The sequence below is a fragment of the Thunnus maccoyii genome, chromosome 3, assembly GCF_910596095.1.
Source record: "Thunnus maccoyii chromosome 3, fThuMac1.1, whole genome shotgun sequence".
NCBI classification, from domain to species: domain Eukaryota; kingdom Metazoa; phylum Chordata; class Actinopteri; order Scombriformes; family Scombridae; genus Thunnus; species Thunnus maccoyii.
The window spans coordinates 20,626,980-20,645,181 of NC_056535.1; the positions used below are offsets into that span (position 1 = coordinate 20,626,980).

General features: G+C 40.8%; 2 protein-coding genes across 5 annotated transcripts in view; one reads left to right on the forward strand and one right to left on the reverse strand.

Moving 5' to 3' along the window:
* Positions 1 to 10,524, reverse strand: part of foxj3 (forkhead box J3) — a 76,602-nt gene extending 66,078 nt beyond the window's left edge. For all 4 annotated transcript variants that reach the window (XM_042405489.1, XM_042405488.1, XM_042405487.1 and 1 more), the window contains exon 1: positions 10,229 to 10,524. The gene's annotated coding sequence lies outside the window, so the exon portion shown is untranslated. The remainder of the gene's footprint in view (positions 1 to 10,228) is intronic.
* A 4,150-nt stretch (positions 10,525 to 14,674) lies between these two features.
* On the forward strand, positions 14,675 to 18,177 carry ppcs (phosphopantothenoylcysteine synthetase). The gene is made up of 4 exons (XM_042405491.1): positions 14,675 to 14,917; positions 16,606 to 17,143; positions 17,236 to 17,339; positions 17,434 to 18,177. Exons 2-4 carry the CDS (start codon positions 16,609 to 16,611, stop codon positions 17,758 to 17,760), a joined length of 966 nt encoding a protein of 321 aa, XP_042261425.1. The 5' UTR covers positions 14,675 to 14,917; positions 16,606 to 16,608; the 3' UTR covers positions 17,761 to 18,177.
* The last annotated feature ends 25 nt before the right edge of the window (positions 18,178 to 18,202 follow it).

The following is an 18,202-nucleotide window of genomic DNA, read 5'->3' on the forward strand; positions in this document are numbered from 1 at the left end:
AAGATATGATAAAAAAGTAAATACAGACATTATTTTAATCTCTACTTTAGGCTGATGTCATAATAGGCTGAGTGCCACTAAAAGTAGAGTATGTTGCACGTTGTAGTCTAATCATAGTAAATCAAACTATCACAGCCAGAAGCTAACGCATACATAAAATGAAGCGTACAACATTTCACATCAGGCCTATGGCGCTCTCTCCAAATGTGTCTTCAAAACACGAAATAAATCTCAACATGTCAGATCAGATGTTGATTTGGCGATGACGGATGATTCCAGTCAAGAGGCGCGAGAGCTGTCACTGTCATTTGCAGCTACAATATATCTAGTTATATTAAGTTATTTTAAGTCATTAGCAGTTGCGTTTATTAAATATAATTAATGTCTGTGTATGTGTTCACTGTGCAGCTTTTGGTGACTTCTATGACCTCTCCTTGAAATGCATTCAAAATGTTAATTAAAATTCATTGTTGCAGCTTGTTCCGGCTTTATTTGCATGTCCTGTGACTCCTGTGAGATCAGTGGTTCCATGACAAATTATGTGTAGTGCCAAAGAAAATTTTTGGGTGTGACCAGATTTGCGCAGGAACCATGACCAGAAAAAGTGAACTGGCACCATCGCCACCAGTGTCTACCCTGCCTTTTGGTTCAGTAGCAATATTCTAGTAAAGCACACAGGCAGCAAACACAAGGACATGCCACTGCAGCAGACTGAGCATCTAGTATACAGGTGATAACGTAGGTGTGCCATTGGAAAATTTCACGCTTGGGCTTTATAGAGAGACCAGGAGGGTATTCACTGAAAGCAAAATGTTTGATAAAACAAAAAAGGGAAATCAAAATGCCAGAGTGGTGGTCAAAGTGGTTCACCACTGTGACTTCTTAAAAAGAAGCAAAAACATGACAAAATTCATTGGAGAAAAGACAAGATAAAAAAGAGGTTTCAAAAAGGCAGTCATTTCGGATGACTAAATAGGGATTATCAGGCATAAACCCAAGCAGCAATCAGCATTAACCAAAGTCTTGATAATGTGTTCCTCTCCAATTATAGTCACTTTTGTCAGAGCATCATTTTGATTTTCTTTGACTGGACTCGCACAAAAAGACAGAAATCGGAGCACTGTGAGCTGCCTGCAGAACTTAGCTGGAGTGTGGCCGGGCTGTACAGTGCACATTAAGTCATTAAAGTCCCCATGCTCGTAGTCCCTCCCTTACCCCCCACTGTACACACCAGTAACCCCCCCCAGCACTAAGCCTTTCAGACCAAACGCTGCTCTGCCTTCTACATCTTAATAAGAGGAGGGAAACTAGAAGGGAAGTGAAGGCATGGCAGTCTTTTAGAGGAAGCCGAATAAATGACTGAACACACACCCTGGGGCGGGCATGCCGGGGGGTTTCCAGGAGGTCGGAGCGAGCGGGGCCAATCGTGTCAAGACGAAGGCGGCAGACTAAAACAAAACTGACATATCAAAGCAGCCAAGCCTTGTAGAAGGGAAAAGAGCAGCCAAGACACCGCATTCAACTGCACAGCTTGTTTCTGCTTCAATGAGAGACAACACGACTAAAAAACAGCAATTAGCGATTAAAGTGGAAATTCCATCCGCTGCAAAGCGGCATCTTTTTCCAATCAAAAACCAGCTCAAACCATCAAACCATCTGAGGGATCCTATGGCCTTTGATCCCATCCTTGTTTTCTTTTCAGAGGTAGGCAAACTGTAAACCAGGCATTTGGGAGATTGCTTCTGTACCCAAACTTTTATCTTCTGTCCTAATCCATATAATATTAAGAGCAACTGTTCAAACTTTACCGTGACAGTAGAGCCAAGACTCTATCATTACTAAAACAAACTGACTAGGCCTCCAGGCTACTTTCACTGATTCATGTAGATAAACGCTTTGTCTACACGTACAAACCATAATCTCTGACAACCTGGATAAACTGGGAATGTGAAATATAAAAGCACACAAATATTGCAGGATTACAAGAGCCCTTAAATGAGTTATATTTTTAAATTGGCTTGATGAGAGCCAGTGCGGCCTTAAACTCAGTTTGCTTCTAATGAGATATCAAAGCTCAACTGTTTACTATGTATCTTCTTTCCTTGTGATAATGAAGGGAATCCTCTGAGGTGGCTGCCATGCTGACACAGCCTTTAGGTGCTTAAATCCAAAAATGGGTGCATTAAGTGCATTTTAATTGACTTATATTTACCCACAGTATTGTCTTGCAAATAAAAAAAAAGATCTTCTGGCACTCCTAGAAGACTTAAAAAGTAGGTCACTCAGTCTCCTGTGAGTCATAGATTTTGGCAGGGGACCAAGAAGAGCAGGTATGGGAGAGAAAGAGTGCAAGCTGAGAGGAGCCTAATGTTATACTGATACTGTTTCATCAGTATTATAAAAAGGTAATCAAGTTTACTTGTAACTCTGCGCATTTTATGACACAATGTGATATTAAGTTTAGGGAATTAAAACCAGAAAACTGGAATGTTACACACTTAACTGTATGCGATGTCATAAATTTAGACACGTAAAATTATGTTGTAGTCAGGCCTCTTGAGGAACATTTAAGCCTAGTAACTGCATGCAAACTCCTCTACAGTCTTTTCATCCCAACATATAAATTTCCTTCAGTAACGCAGAGTGATTTCTCAGATTGCAGGTGCAGCCTCACTCCTTTCCAGAGCCGAGGCCCCGGGCTTTCCTCCCAGGGCCACAGGCACCTTGGCAGAGTGGCTGACTTGTGGGGTCAGAGCTGAGCCTGAGATTTCCTAACAGTTTTTTTTTTTTTTTTTTTTTTTTTTTTGAAGGAGGTGACTTAGCCTGGTCGAACCCGTCAGGCACACAGCCACCTAGGGACAACCACGTTTTGATGTGCACATCTCAGGTCCTGTGACCAACACACAGATACTTTCTTAATAACATTGAGCAACTGGCACAGACCACGTCGCATTAGCCACTGAGCCCCTCCTCCAGCTAACCTCTCCGCCCTCTCATTCATCCACCCTGAGGGAGAGGCATGCAGGCCAGAGGAAGTATGACTCATCTAAGTAACAAGATGCATTCTTCAGAATTCTCTACAGACGTGTTGTTTGCTAAGTGAAGAGCACAGGAGAGTATGGCGCGGAGAGAGGTAAAGTAAAAGAAGCGCGGACACAAAATAAAACAATAATCAAGAGACAGACTATGTGTGAGAGCAAGAAAGAGAGATGGGGTGGTAATGATGGGGCAAGAGCGAGTCATCACTTGTGTGGGTTCTCTGGTCCACGCAGTTCAGCATTTCCTCCAACTCCAGCGAGTGAATCCTTGGCTTCTATTAGGGGTTTTCTGAATCACAGATGGAGACTCCAAGTACTACATCAAAAGCTAATCCATCAGGTTTCACACAGAAAAAAAAAGGGGGCAAATGACGACAACAGAGAGAGGTTTTGACGTGCGATTCTGCTGAGCATGCAGAGGACTGTGAGGCACAGGCAAGAGGTATGAAGAAAAGCGTTAAATCATCGGGTCTAACAGATCCACCACAGCTCCTTCCCAACTAATACCACATCTGCAAAACTTGGCACTCGCCCCTACAGATCATGAGCTTCACACACCACATCACACACAGTCTCCAACTTCTACATAAAGCTATTTCTGGACCGGCCCACATTAACATTGTCTGAAATCACAAAACAAATGGAGAAAATACACACAGACTTCAGGTCTGATCAACCGACACGAGGCTGTTGAAACGCGCCCTGTCTTGTGATTCCATGATAAATGATCAATCTCCTGCGAGTTTACTGTCAGCAGAAGATAAACTTGAGTGATGTGGCAGTAAAACACATCCTGAGACTCCACTATTTAACCTTACAAAGCAGTCTTAGGACTGTGGACTTAATTAAACCTGACCCCGTCTGACTCTCCTCTCCGAGTCTGCAGACTGACGTTCAGACATGTGAGAAATTCTTCACTGTTGCTGAACAATGAACACACACACACACACAGTACTCACTGTAAAAAGTGCACCAATAAACCTATGATATCCAACATCAACTTGCATCACACTTATTTAACGAATACTAATACTGTTGAAGTTAACAAGCAAGTACTAATTCACTTGGACTCTTGGGCGTATAGTGACACTCCTGGGCTGTAAATTTGTGGCTGACAAGACAACTCTCCTATCTCTTTGAGTCAAGAGTCATTATGTCTGTAACAGTCATGAACTCCAGACAACATGCATTGTTTATTCGGGCTCGTACGCACGCACCAACCACCACCCCACAGTGAGATTACGATATTCAATCACGTCTGGTTTGTGGCGGACGCTTCGTTTGTTGCTGCCATGACATGACCTTTAAATTGTCATGTCATGCATATAGTCCACAGTAGGGAGCTGAAGGTAACATCAGGGAATATTATTTTATTAAAATGTAATTTCTTGAAGAGGTTTTGGTGGAGCTCAGGAGCTGTTGCCCTCATTTCTATGATCTGTCATAAATAACAGCTCTGTGGTTGCTCATACACAAGACAAGGCTGAGTAGTTTCGCAAGTTGTTGGTGCTACCATTCTCCATTCAAACATCTCTTCTTAATTAATACTGTCTCTAGATTATTCTGCCGTTTTCCCTGGAAGTGAATTATGTATTTGCCACAGGAGCCACTGTAACGATTAAAACAGTTACCAAGTACTATGATGAAAGCTCTGTTCTTATTACTTAAGCTGTGTCAGCTTAGTAAGCTCTTCTTCCTGCACGCAGCTCGAAAGTCTCCTAAGAGTATGAATCATACAAGCATATCAATTACTTTTACTGAGTAACAAACAAAAAAAAAAAGCTTAAGAGAAATATGCCGATTCTGAGGGCCTATCAAAACTCAAGGACAAAGCATACAATATGATTAATTATTAAAGTCTTCAAGACATACAAAAGTCAAGTCAGTCTTATTCATTTAGGACTCTTAGCACCTGACTAAGTAAAATCTCAAATGACACATACGTATACTGAATTCACTCTTAAATCGTCTTTGTTTTACATCCCATTAAGCACCGCATTAACTGCCCTTAAATGGAGTTGATTTGTAGGCCCTGATTTCATTTGTGCATGTGCACTAGAACCGCCTAAGACGTTATCTTTTTTTTTTTTTTTTTTACATAAACACTTATGCTAATATACTTCCGCTGTGAATGTAATACAAAGATAAGATCAAATTGAATATTTGCAATAAACTTGCCACAAACTTTATCAATCTTTTTTGCTACCATGTGGCTGGAATGAGTCACAGAAACCGCCATGCACTACAGGAGCACGGCGGCGCCGCCCCCCCCCCCTCAACACCACCACCACCACCACCACCACCACCATTTTCTCCTACACTTTCTAAACTTACCCAGCAAGCTCTAGTGTGGGTAGGTACAGTAGTTCCCCTGTAGATCGAAGTGCCCTGATTAGTCAGAATGGGGAAATAAATGGCTAAACACTTTCAGATAAAACATGCATCTGAGCAAATGTGCCAATAACGTTAGGCAACGAACCAGTTAAATTAAACATCACATGATTCCCTAACTGATTCAAGTCCACATCCAATTCCAACCCAGAACATGGATTGGAGCATATAGGACTAGTTCGCTGACGGATTCAGCAGACTGGGAGGAGGTGGGATGAGGAGAACTAGGCAGTGTATTGCTGGATGAATAAAAAATGAAAGTGTAGTGCTTCAGTAAATTCGCTCTCTCCATCCCGTGAGGAGGGTGGGTGGGGGTGACGGTGGAGTAGGGGCTCGTTTGAAAACTGAACCAGTGCTGCATTCCCACATCCACCCGTATCCAGCGAGGGGCTCTTTAAAAATTCATTAATTTACAGCAAAAATAGATTAAAGCACCCAGCTGAGCAAAACTCAAAATTTGGCTCCTGAATAACATTAATGATAAAACATCTCCCTCAAGCCCAGGGGGTTTTGCCTGAAGAAAGAGTGCTGGCTTTTTTCACCTTACAGCACCTTGAGAATAATTTATTTTCAATCATTACTAAAATGATGCATTTCTAATAGTCATTTTTAATTATGCTTTTCTTCAGATGAAAAAAAAAAGAAAAAAAGAGCTGAGCAAAAACCTGCAAAAACTAATTAAAATCCATCCAAGGATCTGACATTCCCATGATGCCATGCCAATGTCATTCTATTCACTATTTGATATCTCAGCTACAGAGACTCAATGACAGCTGCTCCAGGCCCCAAAAAACGCCTATAACTGCAGTCACAGTAATTGCTCTGGCCAGCACTAAATGAGGTTCACTTAAGTGCAATTATCCCCCTCTGATCTCTCACATAAAGAGACTTCTTTAACATGGAGAAGTGGGCTCACACAATGTGACTGCAAACAAGATTCAAATTGGAATCAGGGAGGCATTTCCAGCAGATGAATGGCTTCATAGCTCATCTGCATTCTAGTGATGCACAGCGTTGCTAATGAAGACTGAACCAGTCCCTCCTCACCAACACGGCTTCCATGAGAGCAAAACTTCACACTGGATATGTGGGGGAGAGCATGTGCGCGTGTGTGAGGGGGGGGGTTTTATTTCAAAACTGTCCTGTCATATGGACTCAGCTGCATTAGAGGACGGCCTCGCCTCCGTGTAGTGTAAGCAGCTGTTGAAAAGAAAAAGGAAAATCCGTTTTTTGTTTTTTTTGGGGGGGGGGGGGAGAAAGAAACTCCAACCTAAAATAACTTCACATTTCTGAGTAGAGAAGAACTGAAACAAGCCCATTTTGGATGGAAGTAATTTACTATCTACATTGAGTGCTATATCTGCAATATGCAGTATCAGGTTTTGCTTCTGCTATCAATACTGTGGCCATAATTAATTTTATCATTCAATATTAATATAAATTGTCACTGACAACTACATTGTTTTTATTTTGCACTGCCACATACATGTCTATAGCTGTACTGTGTAAGTAGCAACCTAAATATTTTATTGTATTTTTTATTTTATCTTTTACTCTTTATTCATTTTATTTTTTATTTATTGTACATAGTATTTAGATTTGACTAAGAAATGTCTTTCTCTACCCTGTTTCTGTTTCATCTGCTTCAAGGATTTCCTTCAAGATCAATAAAGTTCTTTTTCTTATTTATTCAGATTCAAACCAAAAATAAGTCATCATAAAAATACTAAAACACAGGCCTTTGACCAACAGCATCACCACTACACCGTGCCAAAAAAATATACCAGCATCCTCATGAATAAATTGCCATCTGCCAATCGCCTAACACAATAGGTTTTCAGCCTGAGGGGTAAGATGTGGCGGTCTAATAGGGGTTGCTACAGAGGGTACCTGTTGGGTGCTGTCCAACTACACAGGGTGGTGAGGGAGGGAAGGGGGGTGGGGGGGGTAGGCTGTGATGGGCATTCATGTTGCCACAGGCTCAACTACCACCAGGAGTCTGATAACTGCATCTCACGGATGGCCATTTGAATAATCACTTCAACAAGGGGAGAAATTAAAAAGCCTCTCAGTGAGTCGGGGCTAGGCACAGGGCCACATACTGAATTCCAAATGAGGTGCTGGTATTCAAAAAAGTAGAAACCCGTTCTAAATTCACACTGCTCTACTGGCTTGCTGACCCTTGACATCTATCCAAATTAGTCACATATTAAGTCATTATTCTATTTAATCTACTAAATTAAACGCCATCACCCCCCCCGCTGAACATTATCCGTGGCACAATGATGAAATATCAACATAGTTATTCTATATAATCCTTGTCTTCGACAAATGATGATAAAGGCTTTTTTTTTTTTCAGATGGATGAATATGCCACCACGTCTGTACACAAAAAAACAAGAAGACCTTGGAGGTGTAGATGCCATGTTTTTAAGCCATTAGGCAATAGACTTTTCAAAGACCACTGCAGACTAAAAACCACCACTAAAGAGAAACTGCATCACATCCTCCCATTCACACTTATCACTTACTGTCAGAATAAACAGATGCGTAATCATCTCTATACTTTCTTCACAACTGAAGAATTTATCAGAACCTCAAGGTTGATTGAAAAAAAAAAAAACTATCAACAAGAAGTCACAAATTCTGCTCGGCGCAATCGCAGGTGAAACAGCAAAGACAAATCGTCAAATATCTGAAAATGTCTGTGCAGTAAATCGCCCAAGAAATATGCAAAAACAGGAACCTCGTGCCCCTTGCCACAACATCTTTTTTTTTTTCCTTTTGCCACATCTTAACCACACTGCTTATGAACTGATAAGCTCAGATAGATGGAACAGCAATGCTCTAAAGACCAAATATGCCGTGATTCTGCATGCAATATGTAAAAAGCTCACACTTTATCTACACACTTCGTCTATTCTTTATCAGCCAAGCCAGCAAACAACAGCAAAACGTCACTTCTGCTGCCTACAGTATACCAATTATTCCACTGCTTTATTATACATAGTTGCTCACAAAAGCAAAACTCTCTCTAAAAATCTGCTTTTTTTATGAATGGCATCAAAGTCCAAAATATTTGTAGTGCAGGGGTTAACATCTGTCAGTGTCAAGACTGAGCTGAGGACACTGCAATGAGATGGCAATTAACAGTAAACTGCACATGGAGTCTCGTAAGTATCAGTTCTTGAAAATCAATCAGAATATCAGAAAGTGGCGAGACAATTCACAGAATAAGATAAATGCTCATATGCATTGCTAGATAAAATATGTTAAATGAAACTACAGGTTCTGCTTACCTGGCTGGAGTAACATCAAAACTTAAACACCATGTGTCATCTATAGCTGCATGCACAGATAGCTTCAATCCAGACAGCCCGCTGTAGGCCTGCTATTTAAAGGATGGGTGATTAAGAAGCAAACCAGGTCTGACCTTTGATTGTGGGTGCTGACTAACACTATGGGCATTTTGTTGGTTGAAGCATAAGGTCTGGCAAGGGTTGGGATGTTCGTGGGGAATTTTATAATGTTTTGTTTTAGTCATAAATTCACCCTTTTGATGCTCACTTTATGGCAAAATAAACTAAAGTATGGGAGTATCATCTAATAAATTTCACCTCGTTGCACCTCGATCATTAAAATAACACCGTGACTTCATTGATAAAAACTTGCACAAGTTGACAGCGGGGGGAGTTCAGTCATCCATCCTCAAATAAAAAAAAGGCCGTAAAGGATAAAGCAAGGACACTGTTTTGTACACAGCTGCACGCAAATGCCACAGAGGTTTAAAGTCGTAGCATTAACTAATAAAGTGTCTGCCCTATTGCGATCACACACACCAACTGGTGAAACATCAAAGCAAAGAGAAGCAATGCCCTGAGAAATGTCTTGCACACAGGACCTCATATCTAGCTGCAACACCATTTGTGCCAAGGGTACATACACCACCAGAGGCAAAAAAGACAGCCCCCGAGATCAAATTCAGCGGCACAAAATTCACCTGAAAACATGCTTTGCACTTGTTGAGTGTCCAGCCAACATGACAAACCTCCGCCTTCTCGCACAGGTCGACTAGTTTTACATAGAAGGATCTTTTTTTTTTCTGGAGGAATGTATTAGCCGCCTGAGAAACAGACGATTGACAGACGAGAAAACACACTGCAACAGCTGTGAGTCAAATACCATCGGTGCACGCAGAAAAGCCAAATGACACTGGGCTCTCTCTCTCTCTCTCTCTCTCTCTCTCTCTCTCTCTCTCTCTCTCACACACACACACACACACACACACACACACACACTTCATGCTGGACACACAGCGTCTCACATACCGAACAGCTAGCTAACGATAGCTGTTGGAGGGCTGGGATATAGGTCATTATATCCACCTAAGGCGAGGAAAAACCCAACACACACACCTAGTCCTGGCCCAGGAGAAAGCACTGACAACGCTCAGCTAAAGTTAGCCGGCAACCAAAACTGGCTAGCTAGCTGTCAAAGTTGCCCCTGTCAGTTGTCACCGGTTGCACGTCGGTGCTAGCGAGGCTAACGCAAGAGCTGTCAACTTGGGAGAGTTATACAGCAACACCGACCGGGGGTGTACTAACACCGACCGTAGGGGAAACACTGACTGGCTCTTCCCCCCCCCCCAGCACGCCCCGCCACAGCGAGCGGAAAGCCGTGTGTGTCAGGGCCTGTTCACCGGGCTCAATCCCCAGAACTTCAGTGCAGCTCACTTCCCCGTTAAAGTCGTCCATTTCGTGGGCCTTAGTTCAACTTCCATGCCCGTGTAGCTCACTTACTCTGGGAGAAAGCTGCTGTGACGGCGGCTCTCTGTAAATCCTCACGGTAGTTTCAGAGTAACTGCCCCCTCCCCTTCCTTCCACCTCCTCTTCTACAGCTATCGGGGGGACCCCCGGGAGTGTCCTGTGCTCTTGACGTGTATTGTCCTGTGCAAAGACCCGCTGTAGCCGTAGCTTCGCCGGTGTGCCTGCGGTGCCGTGGCGTCCCTCCTCAGCTTCTCTCCGCCTTCTCCCGTTCGCCTTTCTCTCGGCAGCCGAGCCAACATCCGGGACTCTCCCCCCCCCCTCCTCTCGTTTGGGTTAAATGCCCGGAACTACTTTCACATACGACAACGCACATGAAGACTTTTTCTGTCCCTCTCACCTCACCAACCCTGCCGCCACAGAAACTAGCGCGCGGTATAACGCAAGCCCGCAGTGTAGATAGCAGCCGGGGTTGCGCCCACACGTGAACTATCAATCACTTAATCAATAAACCAACTGCATTGTGAGTGATTGTGACCCAAAGTGCCTTCTAGCGTAAGATATAGCTTATTAAGTGAAGGATTGGAAAAGACACAATAAAAGAAGTCAGCATCGCAGCATAAAAGCAGCAGAAAGTAGAAGATAATCCACACGGGAGCCAGTTTCTGATAAGTCACCGTTTATAAAGGGCTTTATAAGTTGAAACTAAAGGCTTTATTAATGAGTAATAAATCATTTATTAGTTTAAAGCCAAGAGCAACTTTTAGGTTGCCAGGTTGTGGAAAATTCCTCTTGGTCGGTGTTTATCTTTCCTGTTTAATGCAGTTTTATGTGTTAATGGTAAATGCTAATCCATTAATAAATACATGTGAGGTTCACACTTTCTAGGTTTTTTCCCCCAGAAAGATAGTATCCTGTTGGATGACACACACAAGCTGGCAACCTCAAAAAGTTGTTCTTATTAATGGCTCATTACCAATAAAACAGTTATTTATTAGGAAGCCATTAGTTGCAAATTACAAACCCCTTATAAAGGTTGCCTTATTGGAAAGTGGTACTTTAAAATATATATCTTATGGCCCCCATTTTGTCAATATTCTTTATATGCTGATGTTAGGCACTAGAAATGTTACTGCCTTTGACAATGGTAGAAACAGCATGTATAAAAGATTTATTGCACAATTTGTTCCATAGACCACTGTTATGTGGATATTTTTATGTCTCCGCAACACTACGTAACTAAAAAAAGAGACTACCTAAAAAATAATTGTCTCTAGTCTCTCAAGCAATTATTTATTTGTTCGCTTTCAATGCAGTAATATGTCCCAGAGTTTCCTACACTATGATCTAAATGCTGTTTCAAAATCCTGATGCTGACACACTGAATTATTTCATTCATTATTTTTTGTGTGGTCATATTTCAATGCAGTAAAGTATAAAAATTATTTGCATTCACCTTTTAAAAACCCACCATGTCTAAATGCTCATTGTAAAATCTAAACTGCACTTCAGATTACTTAATAAACCTCTAAATTCTCAGAGGGAAATTACTAAGGACGCACTGGTACTAAGTAGTCGAATGAGTGCATGATGACCTTGGTCTTAACTGTTCTTTCTTACCTCATTTAATGGTATATTTGAATTTAGTGTCTGCATCATATTTCATTATTACTGTGATATTTATTATAACCCCCCACCCCCACCCCCTCCCCCCCACCACCACCACTCCCCACATCCCCCTCCATATCTCTGTATGTACAAGATGTGGTTTATGTCAAGAGGACTGATAGACATGAGTCTATCTGTCAAAGAATGGAAAAATGTTATTGGTAAGATTTTAAAAGAATTCTGTATGGTTTTACTAAATTGGTTGTAATTTCACTCCACTTATATGACTCAACTTAAGTTTCAGTTAGTGTATTAGTGTATAAAGTTGTCAAAAACCAATGAACATTGGTATCTTGAAAAAGGCTCTCAGTGGAAAACAATAATCCAGAAAAATATTATCCTATATTTAAAAAAACAACACATCTCTTTGCAGTGTTTTTATTTTATGGGTAACTATAAACTATACTAAATATTCCCCAATCAGATGTCTATAGTTTGCACCAAACACTGACTTTTGACCAGTGTTTGATTTTATGCATCATTTCCAACCAAACAGAAAACAACCTAAAACTATTTCAAGTGCTTCAAGTGCAAGACACAAAGGATTCCAGGTAGATGGGTTTATTCAAACCTGAACCAGCTCTTACTTTACTTCCTTTAACTGGTCTTTAAGAAGTAGTTTAACAAAGGCTATTTCTATAAACATAACATCATCTATATCAACAAAATGTGCCGAAACTGATCACAGGTTAATCAATACAATCAACAAGCAGTATTATGAACTACAGTCTCCTGTTCAAATGTTGTGATTGTCTATTCAGCGGTGCAACAGCGCCCCTTGTTGGTTGATAACAGGGACTGCTGTTAATAAATCTTGAAAATGTGCTACAGTATGGTTAAATTAAACAAGTTTCTTTACAGGCATCGATCGTGCTGATTATGTGAGAAACTAACAAGGGTTTATAAAATTTGTCTGAAGGTTATTTAAACCATAAATTCCCAATCAGTCTCAGGACAACAATTTCCCCCCATTAACTTGTGAAAAAATTGCAAATTCATGAGAATGTTGCATTTTTAGATCAAATGTTAACACAACTTATCAAGTAATAAAATTTAAATTATTTAGATACATATTTAAAAAGCCAAAAGTAGAAAGAAAGAAAGTTAATAATAATTTCTTCTTTTAGCTGCCTGGTGCAGAATTTGGTTTTCCAAATGCACCTTTGTAAATTAAAATAGAAATTTGACAACCAACAGTAGTTCTTTTGGTTTATAATTATGAATTATGAAATTAAATGAGGTTTTTTGTAAACTCTGTAGTTTCTGGGAATGACAGAAGAAATTACATAAGACTTTACTTGATATTTCAAAGTTATTCAGTATAATGTTACTTTTCATTTTGTAAAAAGAAAATTGAAATTGGATTATCCCTGTCTTCCTTCAAGGTAGAAAACTCACCAAAAACTCACAGATGTTTGATGCAAATTATAAGGAAAACAATGTGCAATGGAGCATGCACCCAGATCCAACCAGCATCTCTGAGAAAGTTCCTAATATTTAAAACTATTCAATAAAAGAATCTAATGAGGTCCAGATACTCCAGAACAGCATCAAACCATCAAGTTTCTCTATTGTGACACTTTGCTGAGTCAGTGGGAGAGTCCAGACCTAAAGATCCCCTTTTACAGAAATCCCCCTTCTACCCTCTTGGTGATGCAAATGTTTCACAAAGTCTGACACATCATATGAAAGTGAGAAAGTAACTGAAAGTAACTGACGCACTATACTGCCTCAACACCATTTACCTCAAAGATGCCATGAGCGACAGAGGTATCACTGCTTAAAGCCACTGGTAGCACTGACAGTAAAAGACCAAAGAATCCAGCTGGTGTCAGGATCTGCAGTTGCAGTTCCAAGCCACAGAGTTGCAATATGCAAATGGACATCAAACTTCTCTAGTGTATATATGGTTGAGTTGTGCGCCATTTGGATGGTTTTAGAGTGGGTTGAACAAGCCAAACGTAACAGAGCTTTGATCTGTAGTGACTCAGCATCTGCTCTGTACAGCCTAAAGCTAGATAAATCCAGTAATCGTCAAGACTTACTATTTTGAAATAATGGAAGTACACTCATGAGTAATAAAACAAGACAGTGTGGTCACAGTCATTTGGGTTCCTGCGCACATAGGCATTATGGGTGATGAAAGACTGGACAGACTAGCCAAACAAGCTGTTAGAAAAGAAAACATAAAAACCATAATTAAACTTTCAAAATCAGAGGGAAATGGTATTGCATGGAAGAAAATCAGTAAAGAGTGGCAGCAGCACTGGGATCAAGAGACAAGAGGAAGACAACTACATGCAATACAAAATAGAGTGGATACAGAGAGAAGCAGGGGAGGAAATAGAAAAGAGGAGGTAATAATGACCAGACTAAGAAGAAGACACAGTAACCTGAACAGGATTCTCCACATTATAGGGAAGCATCCAAATGTACTTTGTGAACATTGTTAGGTAGCAGAAACAGTAAAGCATGAACTTTTTAACTGCAAGAAATATACCTCAGAAAGAAAAGACATTATGGAGGGAATGAGGAGATCAGGGCTGACAAGAGCAGGTTTGAACTGGGCATACTGGAGTTTAGTGGAAGTGAACAATATATGAAGTGTCTAGTCAGCTTTCTCAAGAGAACAGGATTGATTGGAAAAATCTGACAAAGCGGACTCTGTAGGAGTTAACTAACTCCAGAAGGTGGCAGTAATGTAACACCAAAGATGCAAGCTGCTGTTAAACCTCAAAGAAGAAGAAGAAGAATTTTGGGGGGGTGGGGGGGAGAAGAAGCTGGTGTAAGTTACAGGTTCAAAGGGCTATATTTAAATCTTAAACGAAACAGATTTAATCACAAGAATATAACTTATTTAGAATTTTTTCGTTTGTTTTTTAGTTTTTGCTGTTTAGTCATGATGTTACACACTCCGATACAGTAGGTGGCGGCATGAACCTTTAACGTTGGTTTGTAGTCCGCCAGTAAAACCATAGAAGAAGAAGAAGAAGCAGGAAGTGCAGAAGTTGTGAAGCTGTATCTCACTGAAATAGTCCCTCCACCTCGGAATATAAAGTAGGGCTTCTTGCAGTTTTGGTTTTAATTGTCATAATAAAGCAAGTATTGTTTTTTGTTACATTCGGGTCATTTTCACAGTGGCAAATTATTGATAAACAGCAGGTAACGTTACGTAGAGTTATTTTTGCATAAGAGTGCACAAGAGGACTCACCTACCCCTTTCTTTTCACCTGTCATATTACTGAACATGTTTCAGATAAATTCAGAAAGTGTCAACCTTAGTTTGACCTTGACAAACTTATCTCAAGTCTGGGTTTCCTGTAAGAAACCAGTCGCCAGCAAAGAGGCTTTTATGACGCAAAATATTCAGGTCAAGGTTAACCTGTGGAGTTCATACACTCCCTGAAAGGTTCATGCTAGATTTAAAGAAAAGTATATTAATATAATGTTACTGTAAGGGTTAGTTTTGTAAAGTCTCGTAAATACTGTGATTTTAAAGTGTGTGTACATTGTTGAAACTGTTTTAGAGAGGTGTCGATTCAACTTTATCAACATTTTGAAGTTTTTTGGGCTGTTAAATTGTGTTGTGTTGAGGTGTTTCTCAGTGAAAGGCAATACACCCCAACAGCGCCATAAATTACACCTCCCAAAATGACCATAAAGTTGAATCAACACTTCTCTAGAACAGTTACTGAACATGATAACCTTCAGGATTTGTTGCAGGGCTGTTTTATTAACACTGCTTAGTCCCAGTGTACCTAATAAACTGGCAATTGAGTTTATCGTATTGTATTGTAGGATAAAACAATATTTTGTAATGTTAAGTTAGGCTGATTATTTAAAGGAGTAAACAAGCAAATTGTAGCACTTCCATAAAGTTGAGAGACAGGAAAAAAGGCCAAAATATCCTAATTTTAGTCACTCATTGGGGTTAAGCCCCAAAAGTACTGGATCCTCAACTTCCCATAATTCAATCTCATTATGTCTTTCATTACAGTTCCTGCCAGGCAAACGCCCATGTCTTTCTAAACCCACACTTCCTCCAGTTTCTAACTAATTTCTGTAAAACAAATGTTTAGTCTCAGATGTTTATTCTGCACATAGGATTTCAAGACTATGTTTTACTTACTCTGATTTAGTAAATGCCTCATGACATCATCAGGCGTTAATTTCTTAGACTTTAAAAAGCTCCTTCCAAACCCTCAGAAGACATTATACAGCTTATGTTGATAGGTGTGACTGTCAATGCCCATCACTACTCCGAGACCTCTTTAAAGGACAGTGTTTCCCCTTTGAGCTGCGGTGGAAGTATAGTAACAAAAAGAGGAACCACAGTTACAGTCTTTGTAGTAAAAAAAATTCCCTCTTTGTGTCTCAACGGACAGCATATTCCTGTTCAGCTGCAGTGGAAGTATAGTAACAAAAGGAGGGAATTTGGCACCAGAAAGACTAACATTGAAAGATATTGCCATGATTTGGATGGCTGAAGCTTCGTATTAGCTTTAGATAAATTTTAAATACATTTTTGGGATCCCCCCCCAACCCAATTACTTACACTGAAAGTGCATTATGAAGGGATCTTCTAATGGCCAGTATAAACAGGAGGAATGATTATGGTAAGAAAAACCTATTTCAATGTTCATTTGGGCTCCTGACTGTTGTTTTAAGACAGACTTGAGAATTGTAAGCCCGTCCTTTAACTTGTCTAACTGTTGAATTAAAGATGCTTCTCTCTCTTTCACCAGGTGATGGCAGAACCCAGAATATCCTCCATTGATGGCAAATTAGCTGAAGAATTTGCCGTTCCCTCCCATGTTGAGGAGGTCAAGGAGAAGATGTCTGCTTTTGCCAGGCATCATGCAGCAGCGGGCCGCAGAGTGGTTCTCATCACATCAGGAGGCACCAAAGTTCCCCTGGAGTCCCGCACTGTTCGCTTCCTCGATAATTTCAGCAGCGGCAGGAGAGGAGCCTCCTCAGCAGAGTATTTCATAGACGCTGGCTATGCTGTCATCTTCCTACACAGACATCGCTCCCTCTACCCCTACACACGTATGTTCTCAACCATAAACATCCTGGATGCCCTACAGTTCAAAGGAGGAGACGGAGAGTCCGGTAAAACTGGTGAAGTGGTGGTTAACCAGCAGGTGCTTCCAAACATTGCCAAAGTGCTGAAGCGATACCAGGAAGTGACGGAGGGAAAATTTCTCTTACCCATAGAGTTCAGCACTCTGTCAGAATACCTGCACCTCCTTAAAGCAGCGGCACAGGCACTCAGCACAATAGGTAGATATTAACAACACCTTAGAGCTTGAAGTAGCGGCTCTTGTCTGGCATATTGCTCATAACCTGTCCTCAAATGTTTATTCTGCACTTAGGATCTAAGGCCATGTTTTACTTGGCTGCAGCTGTGTCTGATTTCTATATCCCAGCATCTGAGATGCCTGAACACAAAATCCAGTCTTCCAATGGACCTCTTCAAGTGAGTGAAATAAAAAGAATCCACCAAACACTACTGTACATCAAAGTGTTTTTAAATTTGATTAATTACAATATACTTTTTTTCTCCCCTTCAGCTCAGCCTGAATATGGTCCCCAAAATTCTCTCCCCGCTAGTGAAGGATTGGGCACCACAGGCTTTCGTCATATCCTTCAAGCTGGAGACAGACGCAAACATCCTGCTGGACAAGGCTCGGCGAGCTCTGGACACCTACAGGCACCAGGCAGTGGTGGCCAACGTGCTGGACTCTAGGCGGGGTTACGTGGTGGTGGTGACCCCTGAGACTCAGGCCGAGCTGATCCTCACAGAAGAGGACGTGAAGAATGAGGTGGAGATCGAGGAGAGGATTGTGAATAACCTGACATCAGCACACAACCAGTTCATAAGTCAACAACTGGGCTGACAATCACCGTCCACTGCATGTTTGAGTTAATGATGCAGCTGTAAGTTGTGTCTGTGCTGTCGAGTTTGGCTTATATTCGTACTTGCCTGTTCTGCTGACAAGTTACTGTATATTCAAGTTACTGTATATTCAGTATGTATGTTGTAGTAATTGCTGTACCTATAAACACGTAATGCCTTCCCTTCTCCTTTGAAATGTTCTACAAATGAGCCTCTAATGTTATAATGCTGTTTCTGTAGTCAGACAATACACAATTTATTGAAAGTTTATAAAATGTTTATTGACTTTCTGAAATAATTCAGAACAGAAAAATGAACATTTCAGTGTCTTTATACAACAATGATTGACAGCTAAATAAATCAGTGACATTCTTTACAACAACAGTCACCTCCTGTATAATAAACACTGACAAGTACAGTCCATTGGTTTTCTCTCACTCTCA

What these genes read in the sequence shown, in the direction of transcription:
- ppcs (XM_042405491.1), top strand. Translation starts at nt 16,609, where the DNA reads ATGGCAGAACCCAGAATATCCTCCATTGATGGCAAATTAGCTGAAGAA. An exon ending in ACAGGCACTCAGCACAATAG is followed by an intron (nt 17,144 to 17,235) that starts GTAGATATTAAC and finishes TTCTGCACTTAG; the next exon opens with GATCTAAGGCCATGTTTTAC. An exon ending in CTTCCAATGGACCTCTTCAA is followed by an intron (nt 17,340 to 17,433) that starts GTGAGTGAAATA and finishes TCTCCCCTTCAG; the next exon opens with CTCAGCCTGAATATGGTCCC.